The sequence below is a fragment of the Euleptes europaea genome, chromosome 10 (assembly GCF_029931775.1).
Source record: "Euleptes europaea isolate rEulEur1 chromosome 10, rEulEur1.hap1, whole genome shotgun sequence".
NCBI lineage: Eukaryota > Metazoa > Chordata > Lepidosauria > Squamata > Sphaerodactylidae > Euleptes > Euleptes europaea.
In genome coordinates this window covers 7,863,343-7,886,329 of record NC_079321.1, presented here as the reverse complement: position 1 = coordinate 7,886,329, position 22,987 = coordinate 7,863,343, and the positions used below count along the sequence as shown (strand labels likewise).

General features: G+C 46.7%; 1 protein-coding gene across 1 annotated transcript in view; it reads left to right on the top strand.

Moving 5' to 3' along the window:
- Positions 1–22,752, top strand: part of LOC130483900 (uncharacterized) — a 41,712-nt gene extending 18,960 nt beyond the window's left edge. Inside the window, exons 8-14 of the mRNA XM_056856809.1 lie at positions 9,634–9,788; positions 16,667–16,783; positions 17,711–17,798; positions 19,218–19,366; positions 20,453–20,547; positions 21,296–21,384; positions 22,625–22,752. Coding sequence (XP_056712787.1) covers positions 9,634–9,788; positions 16,667–16,783; positions 17,711–17,798; positions 19,218–19,366; positions 20,453–20,547; positions 21,296–21,384; positions 22,625–22,752 — 821 coding nt within the window. The remainder of the gene's footprint in view (positions 1–9,633; positions 9,789–16,666; positions 16,784–17,710; positions 17,799–19,217; positions 19,367–20,452; positions 20,548–21,295; positions 21,385–22,624) is intronic.
- Positions 22,753–22,987: the final 235 nt, after the last annotated feature.

Below are 22,987 nucleotides of genomic sequence, written 5' to 3'. Positions count from 1 at the left end.
TCTGGGAGAAATCAGGGTGTGCCAACTCTAAGTTCTTGCTCTGACAGGATTTTGTAGGATAAATTAACTACTATGTTCTGCGTCCTTTCCCTGGGCGTCTGCGGGAAAAAGGCTGGGGACACTAGGGACGCAGAACATAGTAGTTAATTTATCCTACAAAATGCTGTCAGAGCAAGAACTTAGAGTCCTTAGTTTAGGGCTGGGATATGTACCTACACCACAGTACTCTAGCTTTCAAACAAGGGTGGACATTGATAAATTAACAAGACTTATTAAGCTACGAGAATTTTTTGGTAACACGACTAGGGAACCATCTGAATATGAACACAACCCTAAATCTGCATTCACCCCATCCACATCCACCCCATCTAACTAGCACATTTGAACATCTGGTTCTCAAGGACATTGAAGAACTGGAAAAATGTAAGAACTATAAACAATAATTTCAGTAGGGAGGATTGGGAAGGGATGAATCGCCTTGCACAACACCCGGACATAGTGGTAAAAAAAAGCTGATAAGGGTGGGGCGATAGTCCTTCTTAATAGAAAGGATTATTACACCATCAATTAAATAACACAGAATATTATCGCACGTTAGATAGAGATCCGACAGAGGAAATATCTCTGATCATAAGAACAGTAGTTAATGAAGCCCTTGTGTCGGATGTTATCTCAAAACTAACAGCAGAATACTCAATTGTGTCCAGATCATGCGAAGTGATGGTATCGCTTTACTCTGCTCAGGTTAGACCTCACCTAGAGTATTATGTTCAGTTTTGGGCACCACAATTTAAGAAGGATGTAGACAAGCTGGAACACATCCAGAGGAGGGCAACAAAGATGGTGAGGGGTCTGGAGACCAAGTCCTATGAGGAAATGCTGAAGGAGCTGGTTGTGTTTAGCCTGAAGAGGAAAAGGCTGAGAGGGGATATGATAACCATCTTCAAGTACTTGAAGGGCTGTCATATAGAGGAGGGTGCCGAGTTGGTTTCTGTTGCCCCAGAAGGTCGGACCAGAACCAATGGGTTGAAATTAAATCAAAAAAGTTTCCATCTAGACATTAGGAAGAATTTTCTAACTGTTAGAGCGGTTCCTCAGTGGAACAGGCTTCCTTGAGAGGTGGTGAGATCTCCTTCCCTGGAGGTTTTTAAGTAGAGGCTAGATGGCCATCTGTCAGCAATGCTGATTCTATGATCTTAGGCAGATGATGAGAGGGAAGGCATCTTGGGCATCTTCTGGACATGGAGTGGGGGGTCACTGGGCGTGTAGCGGGGAGGTGGTTGTGGGTTTCCTGCATTGTGCAGGAGGTTGGACTAGATTACCCTGGTGGTCCCTTCCAACTCTATAATTCTATGATTCTGATTAACCTACACCCAGGAGTGCCTATTTTTTTATGTCCTTCCCAAAACTCATTAAAATATCCACCACCACCCCCAGGAAGACCCATTTCATTTGGGGTGAATTCAGTCCTAGACCCCATTGCCAAATATTTGGAAAAACACATGAGTTTAGCAACCAAACTACCTCATATGTTCTGGACACTAGGGACTTTATTATTCAGGTTGAAGCACTTTCGGTCCCTGAGGGAAGTGTACTTGCCTCTCTAGACGTGAACCCTTTGTACACAAATGTTCCACTTGACAGTGTGAGAATGTTAGTCTCTGAGTCATTACAAACAAAAGAAGATAGATTGGTTCTTGTAGGTTATCCGGGCTGTGTTACCGTGGTCTTGGTATTTTCTTTCCTGACGTCAGGAAAGAAAATACCAAGACCACAGTCACACAGCCCGGATAACCTACAAGAACCAATGAACTCTGACCGTGAAAGCCTTCGACAAAAGAAGATAGAAGTCGCCCATCTTCATTCTTGGTCAACTTATTAGACAGAGTGCTAGAAAACGTGTCCAGAGGAAGGCAACAAAGATGGTGAAGGGTCTGGAGACCAAGTCCTATGAGGAAAGGTTGAAGGAGCTGGGTATGTTTAGCCTGAAGAAGAGAAGACTGAGAATTGATATGATAACCATCTTCAAGTACTTGAAGGGCTGTCACATAAAGGATGGTGCCCAGTTGTTTTCTGTTGACCCAGAAGGTCGGACCAGAACCAATGGGTTAAAATTAAATCAAAAGAGTTTCCATCTAAACATTAGGATCAATTTTCTGAGAGTTAGAGTGGTTCCTCAGTGGAACAAGCTTCCTCGGGAGGTGGTAAGTGCTCCTTCCCTGGAGGTTTTTAAGCAGAGGCTAGATGGCCATCTGTCAGCAATGCTGATTCTATGACCTTGGGCAGTTCATGAGAAGGAGGCATCTTGGCCATCTTTTGGGCTTGGAGTAGGGGGTCACTGGGTGTGTGGGGGGGGAGGTAGTTGTGAAATTCCTGCATTGTACAGGGGGCTGGACTAGATGACCCTTGTGGTCCCTTCCAACTCTATGATTCGATTATTCTATTCTATGAAAAAGATGTCTTTGGGTATCAACATCAGTTTTTCCTACAGGTGCAGGGTGTCTCAATGGGCTTGGCATGTGCCCCTTCACTGGCGAACATCTTTATGATTTACTTTGAAAAACAATATATATTTGCCAATAATCCATTCTCTGCCAATATTCTAAGTTTCAAGAGATTCATAGATGACATTTTCCTAAGATTTACAGACCAGTCCTCATATTATGTTTTTACAGAATGGGTTAACACTAATAATCCATACATCACTCTTACAGGCAAGGTGGATCAGTCTCAGATACAATGTTTTGGATACAGTGGTTTACTTCATAGATAGGACCAAATTAGGGGTATGTCTTTACACAAAGGAAACAGACAGAAATTCTTTGTTACAGTTTAACTCTTTTCACCCCTCACATTTGAAAAGGAATTTGCCCAATGGACAATTTTTGAGGCTAAGCAGAAATTGGCAGGACTTTAGAACTGCAGCTTCAAGATTGAGCACAGATCTATAGGCACGAGGGTACCCTGAGACCATGATTAAACAAGCTTACATTAGAGCAGCAGCCCAACCAAGAACAGAGCTTTTAAAAGCACAACCACGGAAGGAGTTTTAGGGGATTACCTCTTCTCTTGGATACACAGCCCTTACATTTAAGATAAAAAAATATCTTAGCACATTGTGCAGTTTACCGGGGTGTGACATACACCCCAGGTTGGGTCAGAGGAAAACAGGTTTCTTACAAGATAAATTAACTCACACTAATCTTAATGTGAGAGATCCCCCTCTCTGAGTTTGCTTCTCCAAATCAGTTGCTCAGACGTTGATACAGAAACAATAGATTTATTGAAGCCTTCAGGAGATGAGACAGGCACAGGTAGAAAGTTGCAAGTGAGGGGCTATACGGGTTTACAGAATATATTGACTCCAGGGCACTGGGGCACTGGGGTTCACACTTATTGTTATGGGAAGTTACAAGCTTGGCATAATACAAAACATCAGACGGATCCCAGGAAGTCTGGTGCGGCTATCACACTTCCAAGGCCGCACCGGCCTGAGGGAGTACTGGCAGGAAGAACAGCGGGGGGGAAGATACATGGGCCATCAGGCCTGGCGCCTGAGACCAGAAGGTGTGAACTGCTTTTACGAGTTCACTGATAACACCGCAGGTGATGGAAAGCAGAGACACAAAGACAGAGACCCTCACATTCTGCCCCCCTTAAGGCCCCCCTCCGAGAGGACGAGGCTTATCGGGATAAGCGAGGTGGAATTCTCGGACCAAGCGAGGAGCTGCCATGTGGGGTGCGGCCACCCATTCGTCATGAGCGGAGCCAAGGTTTTTCCAGCGAACAAAGTAAAACAGTTTCCCTTTCTTCCATTTGGAATCTAAAACCTTGGATATTTCCAAATGGGTATCCCCTCCTACTACGGTAGGAATCTCATGAGCGGGAGGGGGGTGGAACTGGGGAGCTGCTACATAAGGTTTGAGGAGGCTTATATGGAAGACTGGATGAACTCCCTTGAGAGTCTTAGGGAGACTCAGTTCCACGGTAACCTCGTTGATTACTCTGGTAATGGGGAAAGGTCCTACATAACGGTCGCTCAGTTTTTTGCAGGGGCGAAGAGAGCGGAGGTTTTTGGTGGACAGATAGACTTGCTCCCCCACCTTGAGTTCCCATCCCGGAGACCGGTGTTTGTCTGCTTGTTCCTTGTACTTGCTTTTTGCCCTTTCCAGATTTTTGAGCAACCATGGCCAGGTGGATTTAACCACCTGAATCCACTCCTGAAGATCAGGGGTAGACTGGAGCTCTGGCGAGACGGGGGCCGAACCAAAAGGGCCAAAATCCGTCCCGTATATAACTTGGAAGGGACTAAAGCCGGTAGAGGAATGAGGCGCATTGTTGTACGCATATTCGGCAAATGGCAGCAGGTCGACCCAGTCGTCCTGGTGGAAATTTACATAGCAACGCAAATAACATTCTACTACCGCATTTACTCGTTCCGTTTGACCATCCGTTTGGGGGTGATAGGCGGAAGAAAGGCCCTGTTCCTCCACTCCCATTAACTTTAGGAAAGCCCGCCAGAATTTGGCAACAAACTGGACCCCCCGGTCGGAGAGGACCTTCCTCGGGATCGAGTGTAGCCTGAGGACGTGCGTGACGAACAGTTTAGCTAAGCCCTGGGCTGAAGGAAGACCTGCACATGGAACGAAATGAACCTGTTTGGAAAAGAGGTCTGTGATAACCCAGAGAACCGTTTTCCCCCGACTTGGAGGTAGGTCGGTGATAAAATCCATGGCGATGACTTCCCAGGGACGGGAGGGGTTCTCAAGCGGTTTGAGAAGCCCCGGGGGTTTTCCCATCCGTTTCTTGGCTGTGGCGCAGGTGGGGCAGCTGCGCACATACAACTCTACATCAGATCTCATACCGGGCCACCAGAATTGCCTTCGAACCAGGTGAAGCGTTTTTATGAAACCAAAATGACCCGCTAGCCTGGCCCCATGTACAAGTCCCAATACTTCTTTGCGAAGGGAAGATGGGACATATAGTTTCCCCCCTTGCACCCACCAAGTGTTGGTTCGTTCCAAGCCAGTGGGGAGGAGATGGTGCTCCTCCTCCTGTAAGGAGGCGTCCCGGAGTCGCTGTTGGAATGCTTCCGGGATACCTTTGAGCGTAGGGGGGGTCTCCGGTTGGCGGGCTTGGGATCGGGTGGTGACGGCCAAGCCAGGGACTTCCCCTCGCTGTTCGGGAGTGAACAGGGAGTCGACGGGGCGATCGAAATCGTTGCGATACTGGGGAAGTCGTGACAAAGCATCAGCGAGGGCATTTTCTTTGCCAGGGACATGTTTGAGGGTGAACCGGAATTTTGCAAAAAATTGGGCCCACCGAATTTGTTTGGCATTGAGTTTTCTAGCTCCCTTGAGAGCCTCAAGATTCTTGTGATCTGTGCACACTTCGAACGGCAGCTCGGCCCCCTCCAAGAAGTGTCTCCATATGGTAAGGGCATGTTTGACCGCTGCTGCCTCCTTCTCCCAAATGGCCCAGTTGATTTCGGACTGGGAAAACTTCTTGGAGAAGTAGGCGCATGGCCTCAACCGTCCCCCCTCATCCCTCTGCAATAGGGCCCCGCCCATGGCTACATCCGAGGCATCCACCTGCACCACGAAGGGCTTGGTGCAATCCGGGTGAGCCAAAACGGGTTCGGATGAAAAAAGTAGCTTTAAACGTTCAAAAGCTTGCTGGCACTGGGGAGACCATTGCAGACGGGCTGAGGGGAGTGCGGCGCTAGCCCCCCTGTCCTTGGTACGCAACAGGGCAGTGAGGGGAAGCGCAACTTGGGCAAAGTTGGGAATGAAATTCCGGTAAAAGTTGGCAAACCCCAAAAACTGTTGAAGTTGGCGGCGGGTAGTGGGGGTTTCCCAGTCCCGCACCGCCTGGACCTTGGCGGGGTCCATTTCCAACCCTTGGTGGGAAATCACATACCCCAGAAATGTAATAGAAGGTTGGTGGAATTCACACTTGGACACCTTAGCATACAGTTTGTGCTCCCGCAGCCGCTGGAGCACTTCTCGCACTAGGCGCACATGTTCTTCCATGGTCTCAGAGTAAATAAGAATGTCATCGAGAAATACCACCACCCCCCGAAACAGTAAATCATGCAAAACTTCATTAATTAATTGCATAAAGACACTCGGAGCCCCCGAAAGTCCGAACGGCATGACCAGGTACTCAAACATCCCAAAACAACTGGAAAAGGCCGTTTTGGGTTCGTCTCCTTCTTTGATGCGAATGCGGTGGTAGGCTTCTACCAAGTCCAGTTTGGTGAAGATTCGGCCCTCCTTTAATTGTGCTAGAAGGTCAGGAATAAGAGGGAGGGGGTAAGCATTAGACTGGGTGACTGCGTTCAGTCTTCGAAAGTCAATACACAGTCTTAAATCTCCCGTCTTTTTCTTTACAAAGAAAGCTGGGGCTGAATAAGGAGCCTTGGAGGGGCGTATGAAACCCCTCGCCAGATTGACATCCAGATAGTCTCGCAATACAGTCTTTTCACTAGGGCTCATGGGGTAAACCTTTCCCTTAGACAGTTTGCCTTCCCCTACAATCTCGATGGCACAGTCCGTTTCTCTGTGGGGAGGCAGTTCGTCGCACTCTCTAACATCGAAAACGTCAGTAAACTGCGAGTACTCAGAGGGTAATTGAGGAGAGACTGGGGCGGGGGACCCTACCAGCGCGGCGGCTGGAGTTCTGAGTACCCGTTCCTTGTCATGCAACCCACAGGGGTTTTCGGGGAAGGAAAGCACCCGTTTAACCCAATCAATGGAGGGATTGTGTCCCCTTAACCAGTTCATCCCTAACACCACAGGGGTTACAATAGGGGCGATGGTGAAATACAACCGTTCCCAATGTTCCCCCACGGACATAATCACGGCTGCAGTTCTGTGGGTCACAGGGCCCCGTTTAAAGTCACTCCCGTCCATTTGGGAAAAACGGAGGGGTCCCGGAAGCCGCTTGCGCCGGACACCCAACTTCTTGGCAGTTTCCTCATTTATCATGGTGCGGGCACACCCCGAGTCGACCAACGCGGGGACCTCTAACGGGGGACCCCCTTTGGGTAGGGACAGATGAACACGCACAAATACATTGTCCTCTTGGGCGCTTACCATCGGTGGAGCTCCTTGCACAACGATAGGGACGGTCTGCTGCGGAGCCCCCTCTACAGCAGACCGACGGCGTTTTTTGCCGGCTGTTCCCACTCTTCCTCCTCGCTGGAAGAGGGGGACGGGGTGGTGGCCTCCGGGGAGCCGTCCGAATCAAAGACGGTATTTGTAATCCGGGACCCCGATGGGACCGTAGAGTCGGATGCCCCATCCTGGGGGCGCGCGTGGAGAGCGGAGGGTGCGCCGGAGCGCCGGCTCAGTGGTCCACTTCTGCGGCGAGGCTGGCTGTCGGCGGCCGGTTTCGTCGGCTCGGCCTGGGTTTGGCGGGGGGGGGTCGGACGGCCTGAGCGAGAGGGGCATTGCGATGCAAAGTGACCCTTTCCCCCGCAGATCAGGCAGACGCCGGCCTCGAACCGCTTGCGGCGTTCCGCGGCCGAGAGACCCCCGCCACCCCCTTGCCGGAGTTCCCGGCCACGGTCACCTCGGGGCCTGGGGTCTCGCCCAAGCCGTTGCTTGGACAAGTTCAGGAGTTGTTTGCGATTCTCGATGTCAGCAGCATGGCGAACCCAACCTTCCACATCCGGGGGGTTCCCTTGCATGAAGGCCCAATGTTGGAGGTCTGGGTTGAGACCCTCCCTGAAACATTGCACCAAGGTAGCTTCACTCCAGTCCAGGATTCGGCTAGCCAGTGACTGGAACTCACTTGCATACTGCGCCACCGACTTAGTCCCTTGGCGCAGTTGCATCAGGGATGCTTTAGCCCGCTCACCCAGAGTCGGGTCCTCAAAACGGTTTCGGAGTGCTACCATGAACTCGTCCAGGGTTCGCAGCACCGGCGAGCGGAGTTCATACTGCAACACCATCCAGGCAGCCGCCTCCCCTTGCAGTAAGGAAGCCACGTACTGCACCCGGGACTCCTCAGAAACGAAGGTTCGGCCTTGTTCCCGCATAAAAATGTCTACTTGGACCATAAAAAAGGTCAACTGGTCTCCCGACCCGTCATACGTGACTTTCAGGTCCCGACGGGCCGGGGGGGCAGGGGTTGCGGGCGGAACTACCGGCGCCCCGTCTGGGGGAGCACCGGCTGGAGGTTGCAACTTCAGCGCATCCAGGGTCGTGGCCATCTCACCCATTACGCGTTGCATGATCTCCATCTGCTCCTGCATAGCCCGGCGGTCTTCCTGCCACTGCTTTCGTTCTTCCTCCATGAGGGCCTCTTTGCGGGCCGGGTCCCCTTCGAGTCCCGTGCTGGGGAAGGCCAACCGGCGATCCTTCGCCGCAGTCCGCGAGAGCGACCAGCCCTTGGGAGAGTCCAGCCAATAAGTAAGCCCCCGGGGACGTCCGTCCCGATCTTGGTCGGGTGCGCGATCCTTCGGTTTCTTTGGCTTGGCTCCCTCCTCCTTCGGGTCCGGCTTCTCCGGCTCGTCCGGTTCCTTGGGGACATCGGGGTTAGGGGTGGTGTCCTCGTCGGCTGACATTCTGTCCAAAGCGGTACAGCTGCAGTCCGGGAGGCAAAGACTTGCAACTTAATGTGAGAGATCCCCCTCTCTGAGTTTGCTTCTCCAAATCAGTTGCTCAGACGTTGATACAGAAACAATAGATTTATTGAAGCCTTCAGGAGATGAGACAGGCACAGGTAGAAAGTTGCAAGTGAGGGGCTATACGGGTTTACAGAATATATTGACTCCAGGGCACTGGGGCACTGGGGTTCACACTTATTGTTATGGGAAGTTACAAGCTTGGCATAATACAAAACATCAGACGGATCCCAGGAAGTCTGGTGCGGCTATCACACTTCCAAGGCCGCACCGGCCTGAGGGAGTACTGGCAGGAAGAACAGCGGGGGGGAAGATACATGGGCCATCAGGCCTGGCGCCTGAGACCAGAAGGTGTGAACTGCTTTTACGAGTTCACTGATAACACCGCAGGTGATGGAAAGCAGAGACACAAAGACAGAGACCCTCACACTTAAGGAACGCAATGTCTCCTGTTTACCAGCTGGCCAATTCAAATGTGGCAGATGCACCATGTGTGCATTTTCCGTGCAGGTAAAGGAGTTTACCTCAAATATGGGCTTTCATTTCAAACTTAAAACCTTCACCAATTGTGACTCTAGGAGGGTTATTTATTTGATTAGGGGCCCCTGTAATTATTTGTATGTGGGTAAGACCTCAAGATCGTTGAAACACAGGATCAGCGAGCATAGTTCAAGGATCCGCAATAAGGTCATCGAGGCACCTATGGTCCAGCACTTTATTTCCAAAGGACATTCTGACAATGATTCACAGCGCATTCCTGAAAGGAATGCCTGCGCCGGGCTTAGGAGGCAACCCAGCGGCGTTGCCTCCTAAGGAGGTTTCGGCACCAAAGGAGGTTTCGAAACCTCCGCCCGGTGCCAAAAACCTGTGCAACCCTCAGAAACGCCAGCAAAAAGCTGGCATATCTTGAGAAAAACAAAAGGGGGTGTTCCCGAGCCAAAACGGCTCATGAGGCTGACAAACGTTGGCCCCGCACCCCGGGCAGCGCCCTTACGCCCCAGGAAAGCCTCCTGCTCACCACCGCAGCCTCTGCCAGCATTCGGAGGCCGGCAGGAAGCGGCGGAGGCGGCCGGGGCCAGCTGGGGACCGGCAGCCGGGCCTGCATGCCGGCACCGGGGCCACTCACACCGGCGTACGCCATCCAGGCACCAGCGAAGTGAGCCCCTGTGCTAGCAGAGGCCTTCGTCAGCCTCCTAAGGCCTTTCACCACGGCCCCCAGCGCATTTCAGGAATGCGCTGTTAGTTTTCTTTGCCATTTGGCAACCACAACCAGATTTGTATAATAGGATGGATTTAGATCATGTTTTATGAAGGCAGGAGGCCAAGTTCATTTTTTTGTTTGATACTGTTCAACCTAAGGGTATGAATACCGCACTGGATTTGGGTTGTTACCTTTAAACCGTGCGATCCCTTTAATTTTCCTGAGGTGTTATCAGGGACAGACATATAATCAGTTAGGTGTATGCTGTTAGTTAAGGATTCCACTTGTATCCCGCTTAGAAAATGCCTTGGTAAAACCAGGAAGGGACTATGTCAATCTTTGAGAAAATGCATTGTAAGTATGGATAATTAATCTATAGAAACATTTTGTATGTAAAAATAGTTTATTGATGTATTGTCGAAGGCTTTCACGGTCAGAGTTCATCGGTTCTTGTAGGTTATCCGGGCTGTGTGACCGTGGTCTTGGTATTTTCTTTCCTGACATTTCGCCAGCAGCTGTGGCAGGCATCTTCATTGTTTTTATATAAATTTTTATAATAAAAACCAAACAAATTATAAAAATCATTAAAAAAACAGAAAAGAAAAAAACAGAAAAGATACAGAGATACAAAAAGAGCACTTATACAACCATCAAAAATTACACCATATAATATAAATTGTAAAATACACAGTGCTCTAATGCCCACCACCCACCTTAACAGTGTGTCCCATCACCAAAATTCTGGAGAAGTGTTTTGACAGTATTTAAAATTACTTTATACTGTTATTATTATAAAAAACATTACATTTTATCTTTAATTCATTAACTATACTTGTAAAATTCATTTTCGCCAGTTTATCCCAAAATGCGACGGCCTTTAATCATGTTTTTTTAAACTCTTCCATATCTTTACCATGTAAAGAATCTGTAAGTTTGGCCATCTGCATATACATCCACAATTTCTCTCTCCAGTCCTTAACTGAAGGTTTATTTACTTGCTTCCAGTTTTTTGCTATTATAATTCTTGCTGCCACAAAGCTGTATTGACATATAACTCTATCACATCTATCCATATTATCTTTAGGGATTCCCAATAGACAAAAAGCAGGGTCTTTTTTTACTTTTATATTGATCAAATTATTAGTTTCCTTTAATATTAGTCTCCAAAACCTCTTGATTTTTTTACAAAACCACCATACATGCATAAACGTGCCTTTTTCAGTTCCACACTTCCAACATAAACCCATATCGTCTTTCTTTATTTTACTTAGCAGTACCGGGGTTATGTACCATCTATAAAACATCTTATATAAGTTTTCTCTTATTTCATTAGTGATTGTAAATTTGTATTCCCTCTTCCACAAGTTTTCCCTTATTTCCAAATCAATATTATAACCTAACTCCTTCATCCATTTCACCATCACTGGTTTTATCCTTTCTTGTTCTAAATTCACTTCAATTAGTAACTTATAAATTCTTCCTATCAGTCCTTTACTTCCCTTAGTTAATATAATTTCTAGTTTAGATTTATTTTGATTAAATCCCTTCAAATTATCTTTATTAAATATATCCCTTAATTTAGAATACATAAACCAGTCTTTAATTTTAAGCTCTTCTCTACTTTTCAACATCCAAACCCCTTTACATTCCGTAATTTCTCTATAAATATCAATATCCAGATTTAGTTGTACACCGCTCTTCATAAAAGCTTCTACAGGGTTAATCCAGCCAGGGGTTTTACATTCCAAAAATCCTTTATGTTTCTTCCAAGTTTGAAGTAGACCACCTCTAATAATATGGGAATTAAATTCTTTGTTTACTTTCTCCTTTTCATACCATACAGTGAGGGGGGAAAGTATTTGATCCCCTGCAAAATTTGCCCATTTGCCCTCTGACAAAGAAATGACCAGTCCATAATTTTAATGGTAGGTTTATTGTAGCTGTGAGAGACAGAATAACAACAGGAAAAACCCCAGAAACCCAGTGGATGAACTATACACTGCGAACGCAAGCACACAGTTTGAGTGTTTAACATGACGAAAATCCATTCTGGGTTTTCCATCCTTCATCTGGAGAGCCAACTTGCCTCCGTTTTGTCCACAGCCGCTTCGCCAACTGAGCATTATATGTTTCTGTAACTATTACAGCTTGTCGGGTTCAGTTTATTTTTTGTAATTGTTTTGAAAAGGAAATTTTCATTACATATACTGTGTGCCATCAGTGCTTGTCTTTGTTTGTTAGCCACCTGGAGGTTGGCAACCCTACAGTCACCCCTCCGATGACTTCGGGTCTTTCTTTGGATTATGCATGCTATTTCCAAACGTCAAAGGTCGCTTCCCTCTCCTCATGCGTTTCCCTTTGTTTGGTCCTGTTTTGAGGGACCTGTTTTATCTCAGATTTGAAAACGTGGGCAAAACGCAGGGAAATGCAGGGAGAGAGCGAGGCAACCTCTGACGTTTGGAAACGGCATGCATAATCCAAAGAAAACCCGAAATCGTCGGAGGGGTGACGGCGAGTGAAACAGCCATGCATAAAAGACCTAAGGCTGCAATCCTAAGAACACTTTCCTGAGAGTAAACCCATTGAATAAATTGGGATTTACATCCAAGTAGGCCTATTTCGGATGGCTCCCTAACAGCAAAAGAAGCCTCTTGTATTTCAACATGTTTTTCAAGACTGCGAGATGTTCATAGTGGACTAGGCTGTGTTTTAAAGCTTTCACAAGAAGAAAAATTAGAATCGGACAAATTGCCTAAAAATCTACCCAACTGGCTTTGGTAACTCAGCTTCCTTTTGTAGTCAATAAACATGCTGCTTAGGACCTTGCATCAGCTTTGGGCATTTTTTGAGAGCAGTGGAGCCATAAAATACCAGGAAATAATACATGATGTAAATATATGTCTTTCACGTTGGTCAATTGGGCGGTGGGGGCCCCCGCAGAACAAAGCCGTCATCCAACCCCATCAAGATTTACGTTCCTGTTCGAGTCACCTTGCGAAACAGGAAGAAGCTTTGGTATATATATCAGGCCCCAGTGAAGCGAAGGTATCTACCGACTTTCGAAGGAAACTGCACGAGGATAAAGATAATTCTTCTGGAATTCCTAGAAACGCAGAGGTAAGATTCGTCTATCCTTTGCTAGGAGGGGGAAAGTCCTTTCAGAAGGGCATTTGGTAAGTAGATCGAAACTCGCTTGAGTAGAGCACATCTTAAATGGGTCTAGTTTTACATTTTAAAATCTTAATTCCATTTATGAGTGTTACATTCTAAGCACCTGTATGTAACAAGAAGGTCTGTATGACACTTGAGGGGGAAACAACTGGAACGGCTAGATCAGCAGATGGACAAAACGTAAGTGTTGGGACATCAAGATGGACCATGCAACAAAAATGCTAAGAATAGCTGCCAGTACTAAGGAAGCTGTTCTGTCCACATTGTCTAAAATTTGATCGTATGTCTGCATGCCCTTATATCATGATTTTACTGTAAACTTCACTGTACAATTTCCCTTTTAATGCCAATAAAGGCTTTCGTATTCGTATTCAAATCAAGATATCTGCATTTACCTGTTATGGAAATTATTTGCTAATTATTAAATCAGGAATAGCAATTGTTGCATTCACAGTGTTTGTGTGTTTCTGGATTGTACCCAAAAAAAAGCTGGAGAAGGGGTGTTTTTTCACACAACCATTTGCTTCTGCCAGGAGATGCTGTACTTTCCTCTTGGACAACAGGTAACTATTGTCAAGAAGGCACAGGACAAGCCATCCAATGAGTTCCCATCAGGGGGGAGTGGCAGCCACACTAAATTAGCAGACCTGGGGTGTGAATCCTCACAGCCCAGCAGGCAAGGAAAGGTTGAAGAAACTTCATGGGTTTAATTAAAAAGAGAAGATGGAACCTATACCTACAGGGCTGTCCTGGAAAAGAGGACAGACTTCCTGTCCGCCCTCAGACTTCCTGAGGACAGAGCTAGATCTAATTGGCTTAACTGATGCACGTAAGGGCCGCCAACTCAAAACCGACACATGGCAACCCCAACAAAAGTTAGGGAAAGGGTTTCAAGGCAAGTGAGGAGCAGAGGTGGTTTACCATTGCCTTCCTCTGCAGAATCTTCCTTGGTGGTCTCCCTTCCAAGTACCAGACCTGCTTAACTTCTGAGACCTAATGATATTGGTCTATACCATGCCACCTTCACTCCTAGGCTAAAGTTAAAAATGTATATTTCCGTTGAACATCAGGAGAAACTTCCTAACGTGGAACCAATGGCATGGCATTGGGATGGGTTCTCCCTCACTGGAGGTTTTCAAACAAAGACTGGAGAACCATCTGTCAGGATGGAATGTTCTAGATATAGATTTCATGTAAGGATTAAGGGAGTTGGATTAAATGTCCTAAAAGGTCCTTTCCAACTCTAACTGTGCTATCCTGAAGGGGGGTCAAGGCGCCACAGGAACCAGCATGACCTCACAATGGCATCCAAAGGAGCAGTGGACTCTGATCTGGAGAACCGGGTTTGATTCCCTGCTCCTCCACATGAGTGGCAGAGGCTAATCTGGTGAACTGGATTTGTTTCCCCACTCCTACACACATAGCCAGCTGGGTGACCTTGGGCTAGTCACAGCTCTCTCAGCCCCAACCAGCTCACAGGATGTCTGTAGTGGGGAGGGGATGCGATTGTAAGCTGGTTTGAGTCTCTCTTAAGTGGTAGAGAAAGTCGGCATATAAAAACCAACTCTTACTAGGCAGACTTTGTTTTTTACGGGGTGGTTTGCCAGTGCCTTCCCTGGTAATCTTCCCTTTACCCCAAGCAAGCTGTGTACCTCAGAAAGATGGAAGGCTGAGTCAACCTTGAGCCAGCTACCTGAAACCGACTCCCATCAGGATCGAACTCAGGTCATGAGTAGAGCTTGGACTGCAGTACTGCAGCTTAGCATTCTGCACCACGGGGCTCAGTGGAAAATGTTACCCCAAGTAAAAGTTTCAAGAATTTCAAGTTACAGATGTTTCTTTGCTTTGCAGAGATGATCTTCCTTGTTTTGGCCGGGTGCCTGGCTGCAGGGTTGCACCAATCTGAGGTAAGGGATTTGCATTTTGGGGTCTAAGATGACAGTGATATTATAAAAGTGGGGTGCCCCATAATTATGTTCAATTCAACTGTATGGATCAGACCTAAGGAAATCTTGTCAAGAATGGAAACAAACCCTTGCCAGGATTCTTCATTTCTGTGTCCTGATGATGATAATTAGGGTTACCAACCTCCAAGTGATGGCAGGAGATCTCCTGCTATTACAACTGATCTCCAGCCAATAAAGATCAGTTCACCTGGAGAAAATGGCCGCTTTGGCAATTGGACTCTATGGCATTGAAGTCCCTCCCTTTCCTAAACCCCACCCTCCTCAGGCTCCACCCCAAAAACCTCCCATTGGAGGTGAAGAGGGACCTGGCAACCCTAATAATAATGATAATGTATTAAATTTTTAGGCTGCTCTATCCCAACAAGTCGGGCTCAGAGCGGCTTACAACATGATTAAAACACAATACAATATATGATTCAAACAAAAACATCAGTTAAAATCGACAGCGCCCTTAACCCATAGTGGTAACATTGATCCGCACATATAGAAAATAATTATTTATAAACATTTTCAGCAACAGAAGGAAAGAAGGGGGAAGGAAGAGAAGGGAGGCCAGCAGAATAAAAACCATTGCTGCCCTCAACCATATGCCTGGTGGAACAGCTCCGTTTGACAGGCCCTGAGGAATTGATTTAAGTCCTACAGGGCCCGGATCTCACTTGGTAGAGTGTTCCACCAGGTCGGGGCCAGAGCCGAAAAGACCATGGCCGTGCTTGAGGACAGTCGGACATCTTTCGGGCCAGGGATCACCAGCAGATTTTCTCCAGCAGAGCGAAGCACTCTTTGGGGGGTGTAAAGGGAGAGGCAGTCCCGAAGATATGATGGTCCCAGAACATTAAGGGCTGTAATAGTCAATACTAGAACCTTAAACCTGACTCAGTGTCCAAACTGGAACCAGTGAAACTGGAGGAGCACTGGTCAAATATGTTCTCACCCTGGGATCCCTGTAAGGATCCAGGTCACTGTATTCTGGACCAGCGGAAGTTTCTGGAGCAGTCTTAAGGGCAGCCCTGTGTAGAGCAAGTTACAGTCTAATCTGGAGGTGACCATTGCATGGATCGCTGTGGCTGCATTGATTTCTGTTTCACAAAAATAACCAGTCGGCAGAGCCCTTTTCCATTAGGCTTTCCCAAACTGGGACTTCTGACCTCAGAGGATGTTTAGGATGGGGTTAGGGTTGCCAACCTCCAGGTGGTATCTGGAGAGCTCCTGAGATCACCTGATCAGCTTTGGAAGGTGGACTCTATGGCATTATTCTCTGCTGAGGTCCCTCCCCTCCCCAAACCCCGCCCTTCTCAGGCTCCACCCCCCAAAATATCCAGGTATTTCCCAACCCAAAGCTAGTAGCCCTAGATAGGATGATTTGAATGTCCATCCAACTCTAAATGTTGGATCTGAATTTTCTCCAGAAAGTTAATGTTCCTGGAAGAACAGGTATTCTCCAGTGTTTGATATGTAAATGTTGTAAACATTGGGTTGTATCTGGCAAGTGGAATTGTCTCACCTGTACCTCCCACCATGTGTTTGCCCCCCCCCCCCAAAAAAAATTCTGCCCTTGGAGTTCAGAGAACCTTCCTCAAGGAATAGACTGGGTATAATATGGGGGTCTGCAGTGGGAAGGCGGAACCAGTGAAAATTGCGATGCAACCCATAAAATGAAATGTCACAGGAAGCATCATGTCTCTTTCATTGCAGGGCAGCCCGGCGGATGCTTTGATGACCACCAACTCGGATCAACAAAGAGAGATCGTCAACAAACACAACGCGTGCAGGAGAATGGTGCAGCCACCAGCCAGAAACATGCTGGAAATGGTAAAATGCCTTCCGAAACACTAGAAGGAATCGAAAGAAGCCTGTTAGCAATGTCAGTGTTCAGGTTTATTCCACTCAAGTATTAGATAGGGTTGCCAGGTCCCTCTTCGCCACTGGCAGGAGGTTTGGGGGGCGGAGTCTGAGAAGGGCGGGGTTTGGGGAGGGGAGGGACTTCCATGCCATAGAATCCAATTGCCAAAGCAGCCATTTTCTCCAGGGGAACTGATCTCTATCGCCTGGAGATTGGTTGTAATAGCAGATCTCCAGCTAGTACCTGGAGGTTGGCATCCCGAGAGGGGGGAAAGGTTACAGACCAAGAAAGAGAAGGATGTGAGGTAATTAAATCAAAAGAGTTTCCGGCTAAACATTAGGAAGAACTTTCTAACTATTAGAGCGGTTCCTCAGTGGAACAGGCTTCCTCGGGAGGTGGTGAGCTCTCCTTCCCTGGAGGTTTTTAAGCAGAGGCTAGATGGCCATCTGTTAGCAATGCTGACTCTATGACCTTAGGCAGATCATGAGAGAGAGGGCAGGAAGGGTTGTGTCAGCACTTTCTTGCATGCCCTGGGTAATGCCAATTGCCACTTCGGAGTCAGGAAGGAATTTTTCCTCCAGGCCAGATTGGCCAGAGATCCTGGAGGGTTTTTTGTATTTTTTCCATCTTCTGGGCATGGAGTAGGGGTCACTGGGGGAAGGGGGGGAGGCAGTTTTGAATTTTCTGCATTGTTCAGGGGGTTGGACTAGATGACCCTGGTGGTCCCTTCCAACTCTATGATTCTATAATTTTGGGGAATTTCATGAAAACAACAATTATGTCTTTGCAACTTACACACCTCTTCTGTAAGATGCTTGACTCTGGGTCTTAGCGGTGCCCTCACGCTTCTACTGAAACTAAGCAAAAGCCCATTAATGTACCTTTATCTCCTACAGAATTGGGACCCCGCCATTGCGGCAAACGCTCAACAATGGGCCAACCAATGCCAATTAGGCCACAGTTCATCGGATAGCAGAATTGTTGGTAAGCAGACTATACCTCTAAAGCAAATATTGTTCAAGTACATTATCTAAACAGAGGGTTTAAAAAACATTTTTTTAAAAAAAAACTCCACTGTAGTCATTCAAAAGGTATTCATACTTCAGAAACTAGACCTTGAACTTCAGTTCAGCATAAGATGCTGCAATCATTAAGGAGTACACAGAGGGTCTTCTTAAGTAAACATAGTACAACTTGTACCAACCATCCGCTTGTGTGTGCGTGTTAAGTGCTGTCAAGTCGCTTCCAACTCATGGCGACCCTATGAATCAATGTCCTCCAAACCGGCCTATCCTTAACAGCCTTGCTCAGGTCTTGCAAACTGAGGGCCGTGGCTTCCTTGATAGAGTCAATCCATCTCTTGTTGGGTCTTCCTCTTTTCCTGCTGCCCTCAACATTTCCTAGCATGACTGTCTTTTCCAGTGACTCTTGTCTTCTTGTGATGTGACTCAAATACAACAGTCTCAGTTTAGTCATTTTAGCTTCTAGGGTGAGTTGAGGCTTGATTTGATCTATAACCCACTGATTTGTTTTATCCTTTAATCTTCCATAATCTCTTTGATCCTGTATAACCAATGGTTTCCCATATTCAGTCTTCATTACAAAATTAGGATAAACATTAAAGTAGTGAAAATAACGTTGCTGTGTCATAACTGGAGAAGGCAATTGAGAGGAGAAGAGTGTCAGAACCTACTTCTTCCTGTTAATTGGTCCATATATCCTTGCAATATAACGCAGGTCAATATATCTGGTGGGCAAATTTGATATACATGCCAAATATGTCTTCACCTGCCATTTTGTACCGCAATTTATAGATCTTCCTTGATATGGATAGACTGGAACTACAATTTTTAAGGGGTCTTTTCACATGGGGGTGGTGTTATGCAATACCTCCGCATGCGTTGGGCCATTCTGTAATGAAACATTATATTTTCTTGGGCCATTCATACTGAAATATTGTATCTCTTTCCTTCTTATGCCATCAGCTCTAAAAAGCCCTTCTTTTTACACTTCCAATCAGAGGTGCCGAAATAGTGATTTATAAATTTGGGAACAACATTTTTGCTTCTAAACAAGAACCTCACGTCGCAGGCAAGATCAATGCAGATTGTAGACACGCTGGGAACACAGATGAGTGTCTAAAATGAATACATTCCACCACCGCCCAGTTTCTGAAAGTTATACTGACCGGCAGAAGCTGTCTAATACATTGCTTGGATATTTTGTGTCTTTTCTTTTCTTTTTTTGTAAAATAATTCTTGTTCCTTGGTTCTTGTAGGTTATCCGGGCTGTGTAACCGTGGTCTTGGGATTTTCTTTCCTGACATTTCGCCAGCAACTGTGGCAGGCATCTTCAGAGTAGTAACACTGAATTATTCGACAATAATTCTTGTTCCATTTGCAGGTGGCAAAAATTGTGGTGAAAACCTCTTCATGTCCACCCAGCCAAACTCATGGTCTGAAGCAATTGAGGCTTGGGACAATGAAAAAAAAGACTTCAAATACGGCGTTGGAGAAACCTCACCAAGTGCAGTCGTCGGCCATTACACCCAGGTACGACCACATGAACACACGAAGCTGCCTTCTACTGAATCAGACCGTTGGTCCATCAATGTCAGTATTGTCTACTCTGACTGGCAGTGGCTCTCCAGGGTCTCAGGCAGAGAGGTCTTTCACATCACCTACTTGCCTGGTCCCTTTAGCTGGAGATGCTGGGCATTGAACCTGGGACCTTCTGCATGCCAAGCAGTTGTGTTACCACTGAGCTACCGCCCTTCCCCATGTTGTTGTACGTTTTCCTGACAGGGTTTGACTAAGACTTTACCACGCATTTACAGTCTTTAGTTGGCCCGAATGGACCATGTAGCAAGCAGAAGTCTCAATTGACCTCTGTTGGCCATTGCAGATTCGATTGGCTGTGCAGATTTGTAAAAACATTGCTTTGGCAGCAGCTGCCACCGAAGCTCAAAGATGGTCACCGTGTGACTGAAAGTAAGCTGCTCCGGCACTGGAGGAAAGTGTCACATTTTACCGGGTACAATCACAGCTCATTCCTGTGCCTTTCAGCGGCCAGGGACAGTGTGGTCGAGGCACCGCCACGGCACCTCCAAAGCCGTTCCCTGGCTGCTGAAAGGTTTTTAAAAGCCTTTTAAAATTTATTTCTGGAAAATGGGGCATTTTTCCCATTGAAAACAGCGAGACATCCCCCAAGATGTCAATGTGGGGAGTTGCGCTGGCGGGATGGAGCGGGAGGCTGAGCCAGCATCCCAGGGCCGCGCTACTGCGCCAGCGCAGGGAGGCCAGCGTGAGCGCCCCAACGCCGGCGACCCTGCCTCTCTGGGCGACGCAAGTGGCCCGGGTGCCAGAACCAGTGGTCCGGAAGCCAGCGAGCCCGCTTGCGCGCCTCTTGAGCTCTTTTGGCCCCAGAGCTCAGGAATGGGCTGTAAGACACCTCCATCTGACTCCTAGCAAAAGGCAAGATCCTGCCACAGAAGGTCAGCCTGGAGAAAGGATGCCAGGGCACTATGTGACAAGACGAAAAACAAATGGGAACTTGTGGGAAGGTCTTCCACAACATACCCCAAAGAGGTCTCCAGTTTCTCACACTGATGTGTTTTTGTTTTGTTTTTTAATCTGCAGGTTGTTTGGTATAGCTCTTATAAAGTGGGATGTGCTGTGGCCTATTGTCCTACAACACGGTTCGCATATTTTTATGTTTGCCAGTACTGCCCCGCGTAAGTAGTAACAACAGATTTGACTAGTAGCTGAGACTGTCATTGTTTGGTACATGTATATTTCAAGTTAAAGTTTCCATCCAACCTGTGGTTTCCAGGCATGACTGAGCTTTCAAGAAAATCAGATTCTGACAGGCTCCACCCATTTCAACAGATTTTGCCCTATATGTGCCATATTGTTCCCTGTACGTACCGCTGACCTTCCAGATAGCTCTAGGCTTTTCCCAGCATGTATGAGGTTCTGCTCTGGTATTGCCTGCTCTAACTCCCTAGCCCTGGGCAAAATCAAGGTTGCCAGGTCTCCTGCTGGCTTTTTCCTCCTACCCTACTCCCTTGTTGTGGAAGTTCCTTTCAAGGTCACTCTCTCAAAAAAAATACAGCAAGTGGAGCAATTTACTAAGATCATATTTCAGTAGTCCTTGATCTTGTATTTTAGTCCTTGATCTTGTCTTCAATAGTCCTCAGGTTCAAGGTCCTCGCTCAATAGTCCTTGATCTTGTATTGAAGGTAATCTTCAATAGTCCTCAGGTTTAAAGACCTGTCTCAATAGTCCTTAATCTTGTATTTAATGTAGTCCTCAATAGTCCTCAGGTTTAAGGACCTGTCTCAATAGTCCTTGATCTTGAATTTAAGGTATTCCTCAATAGTCCTCAGATTCAAGGTCCTCTCTCAATAGTCCTTGATTTGTATTCAATGATGTATTTATGCTGCTGATTTAGCATTTCAAATTTTCATTTTAACATTCCAGAGGGAACATGCAAAATAAACTTAAGACCCCCTACGCAGTCGGATCTCCATGTGGTGAATGTCCAAATAACTGCAACAACGGATTGTGCAGTAAGTTTGATAATGCTATTCTTTTACAGAGTAAAGAAATGGGCATATTAGGATATTTTTCAACCAACTCTACACATAAAAATCATAACTCGGTCTTCACAAAATTCTGGTTAATGGGTTGAATCCTAAGAACAGTGAATGGAAGTTCACATAAAGGATCTTTGTCTCTTTCTCCTTTACCCCCTTTGTCCCTTCAAACGTTGCTCTGGGGGTTGGTTGTTTTCTCTCTCTCTCTCTCTCTCTCTCTCTCTCTCTCTATCTATCTATCTATCTATCTATCTATCTATCTATCTATTTACAGAATGTATACCCCACCTTTCTGCTCTGATCAGGGCCAACAAGGTGGCTAGCAGATTTAAAACCAAGATAATAAAAACGTATCTTAAAAACCCTTAAAATCAAACAAAAACACGTCATTCAAGCAATTAAAACCAAGGTAAAATACACAGGCATAAAAACAACAATTTATACAAAGGACAGGAAGGAGGGCTCAAAGAGGGAATGCCAGACAATACAGAAGTCTTCACCCACTGGCGGAACAGAGAAATAGAAGAGGACAGGCGAGTCTTTCTAGGGAGAAATGCCAGAGTTTTAGTGCCGATTGAGAAGACCTCGTCCCAGGTTTCCACCTGCCTAATCTCAGAAGGCTGTGGCACCTGAAGGAGATCCTCAGAAGGTGACTGTAGCAGTCAGGTATGTTCATAAGGGAGTAGGGGATCCTCTGGGTATGCCGGTCCCACGCCATATAAGGTTTTAAAAGTCAGCATCACTTCCCCACTGAGCTCTTTCTCCTCCCCAAATTCTCCCCTCCCCAGGCACTTGTCCCAAATGTCCAGGAATTTCCCCAGCCAGAGTAGGCAGCCCTAGTCACCAAATTCAAGGCATGAGTAGGGTTGCCAGCCTCCAGGTATTACAACTGATCTCCAGCCGATAGAGATCAATCCACCTGGAGAAAATGGCCGCTTGGCAATTGGACTCTATGGCATTGAAGTCTCTCCCTTCCCAAAACTTCGCCCTCCTCTGTCTCCGCCCCAAAAAACCTCCCACCAGTGGTGAAGAGGGACAAGGAAAGCAGCCCTTCCGTTTCCAAATCTAGCAGAGACAAACTGTAGAGGTGTGGTTGTTAAAAAAATTCCTTTTTAGAAAGGAGGAGGAATTAGGAAAGTGTTTTCAGTTTCCAGTGCAGATTACACACTATGTGGTTTTATTTATATGTTTATTTAAATATTTTCATTTGCAGCTAATCCATGCCCATACGTCGACAAGTTCAGCAACTGCGGTGACATGGTTGCGCAGTGGGGACCCGACCACCCGGACCTAAGAGACTCCTGTCAGGCCTCTATTAAATGTACCAAGGAAATAAAATAAAGCCCCCCCAGCAGCTTGTTTCTGCAATTCATCACTTGGTGTTAAAACCGTAACTTCTGCTCCCGTTTAGCTTTCAGAATGAGGATGACGCAAAGATCGGAGATGGCAACAAGACTGCTTGGTGTTAGATTCCCCCTCTCTTGTTTTCTTGTAACCAAATTTGCTTCGCTAATAAAGCTTTAATTTCAAAAAGACGGCGTGTGTGTGTGTGTGTGTGTGTGTGTGTGTGTGTGTG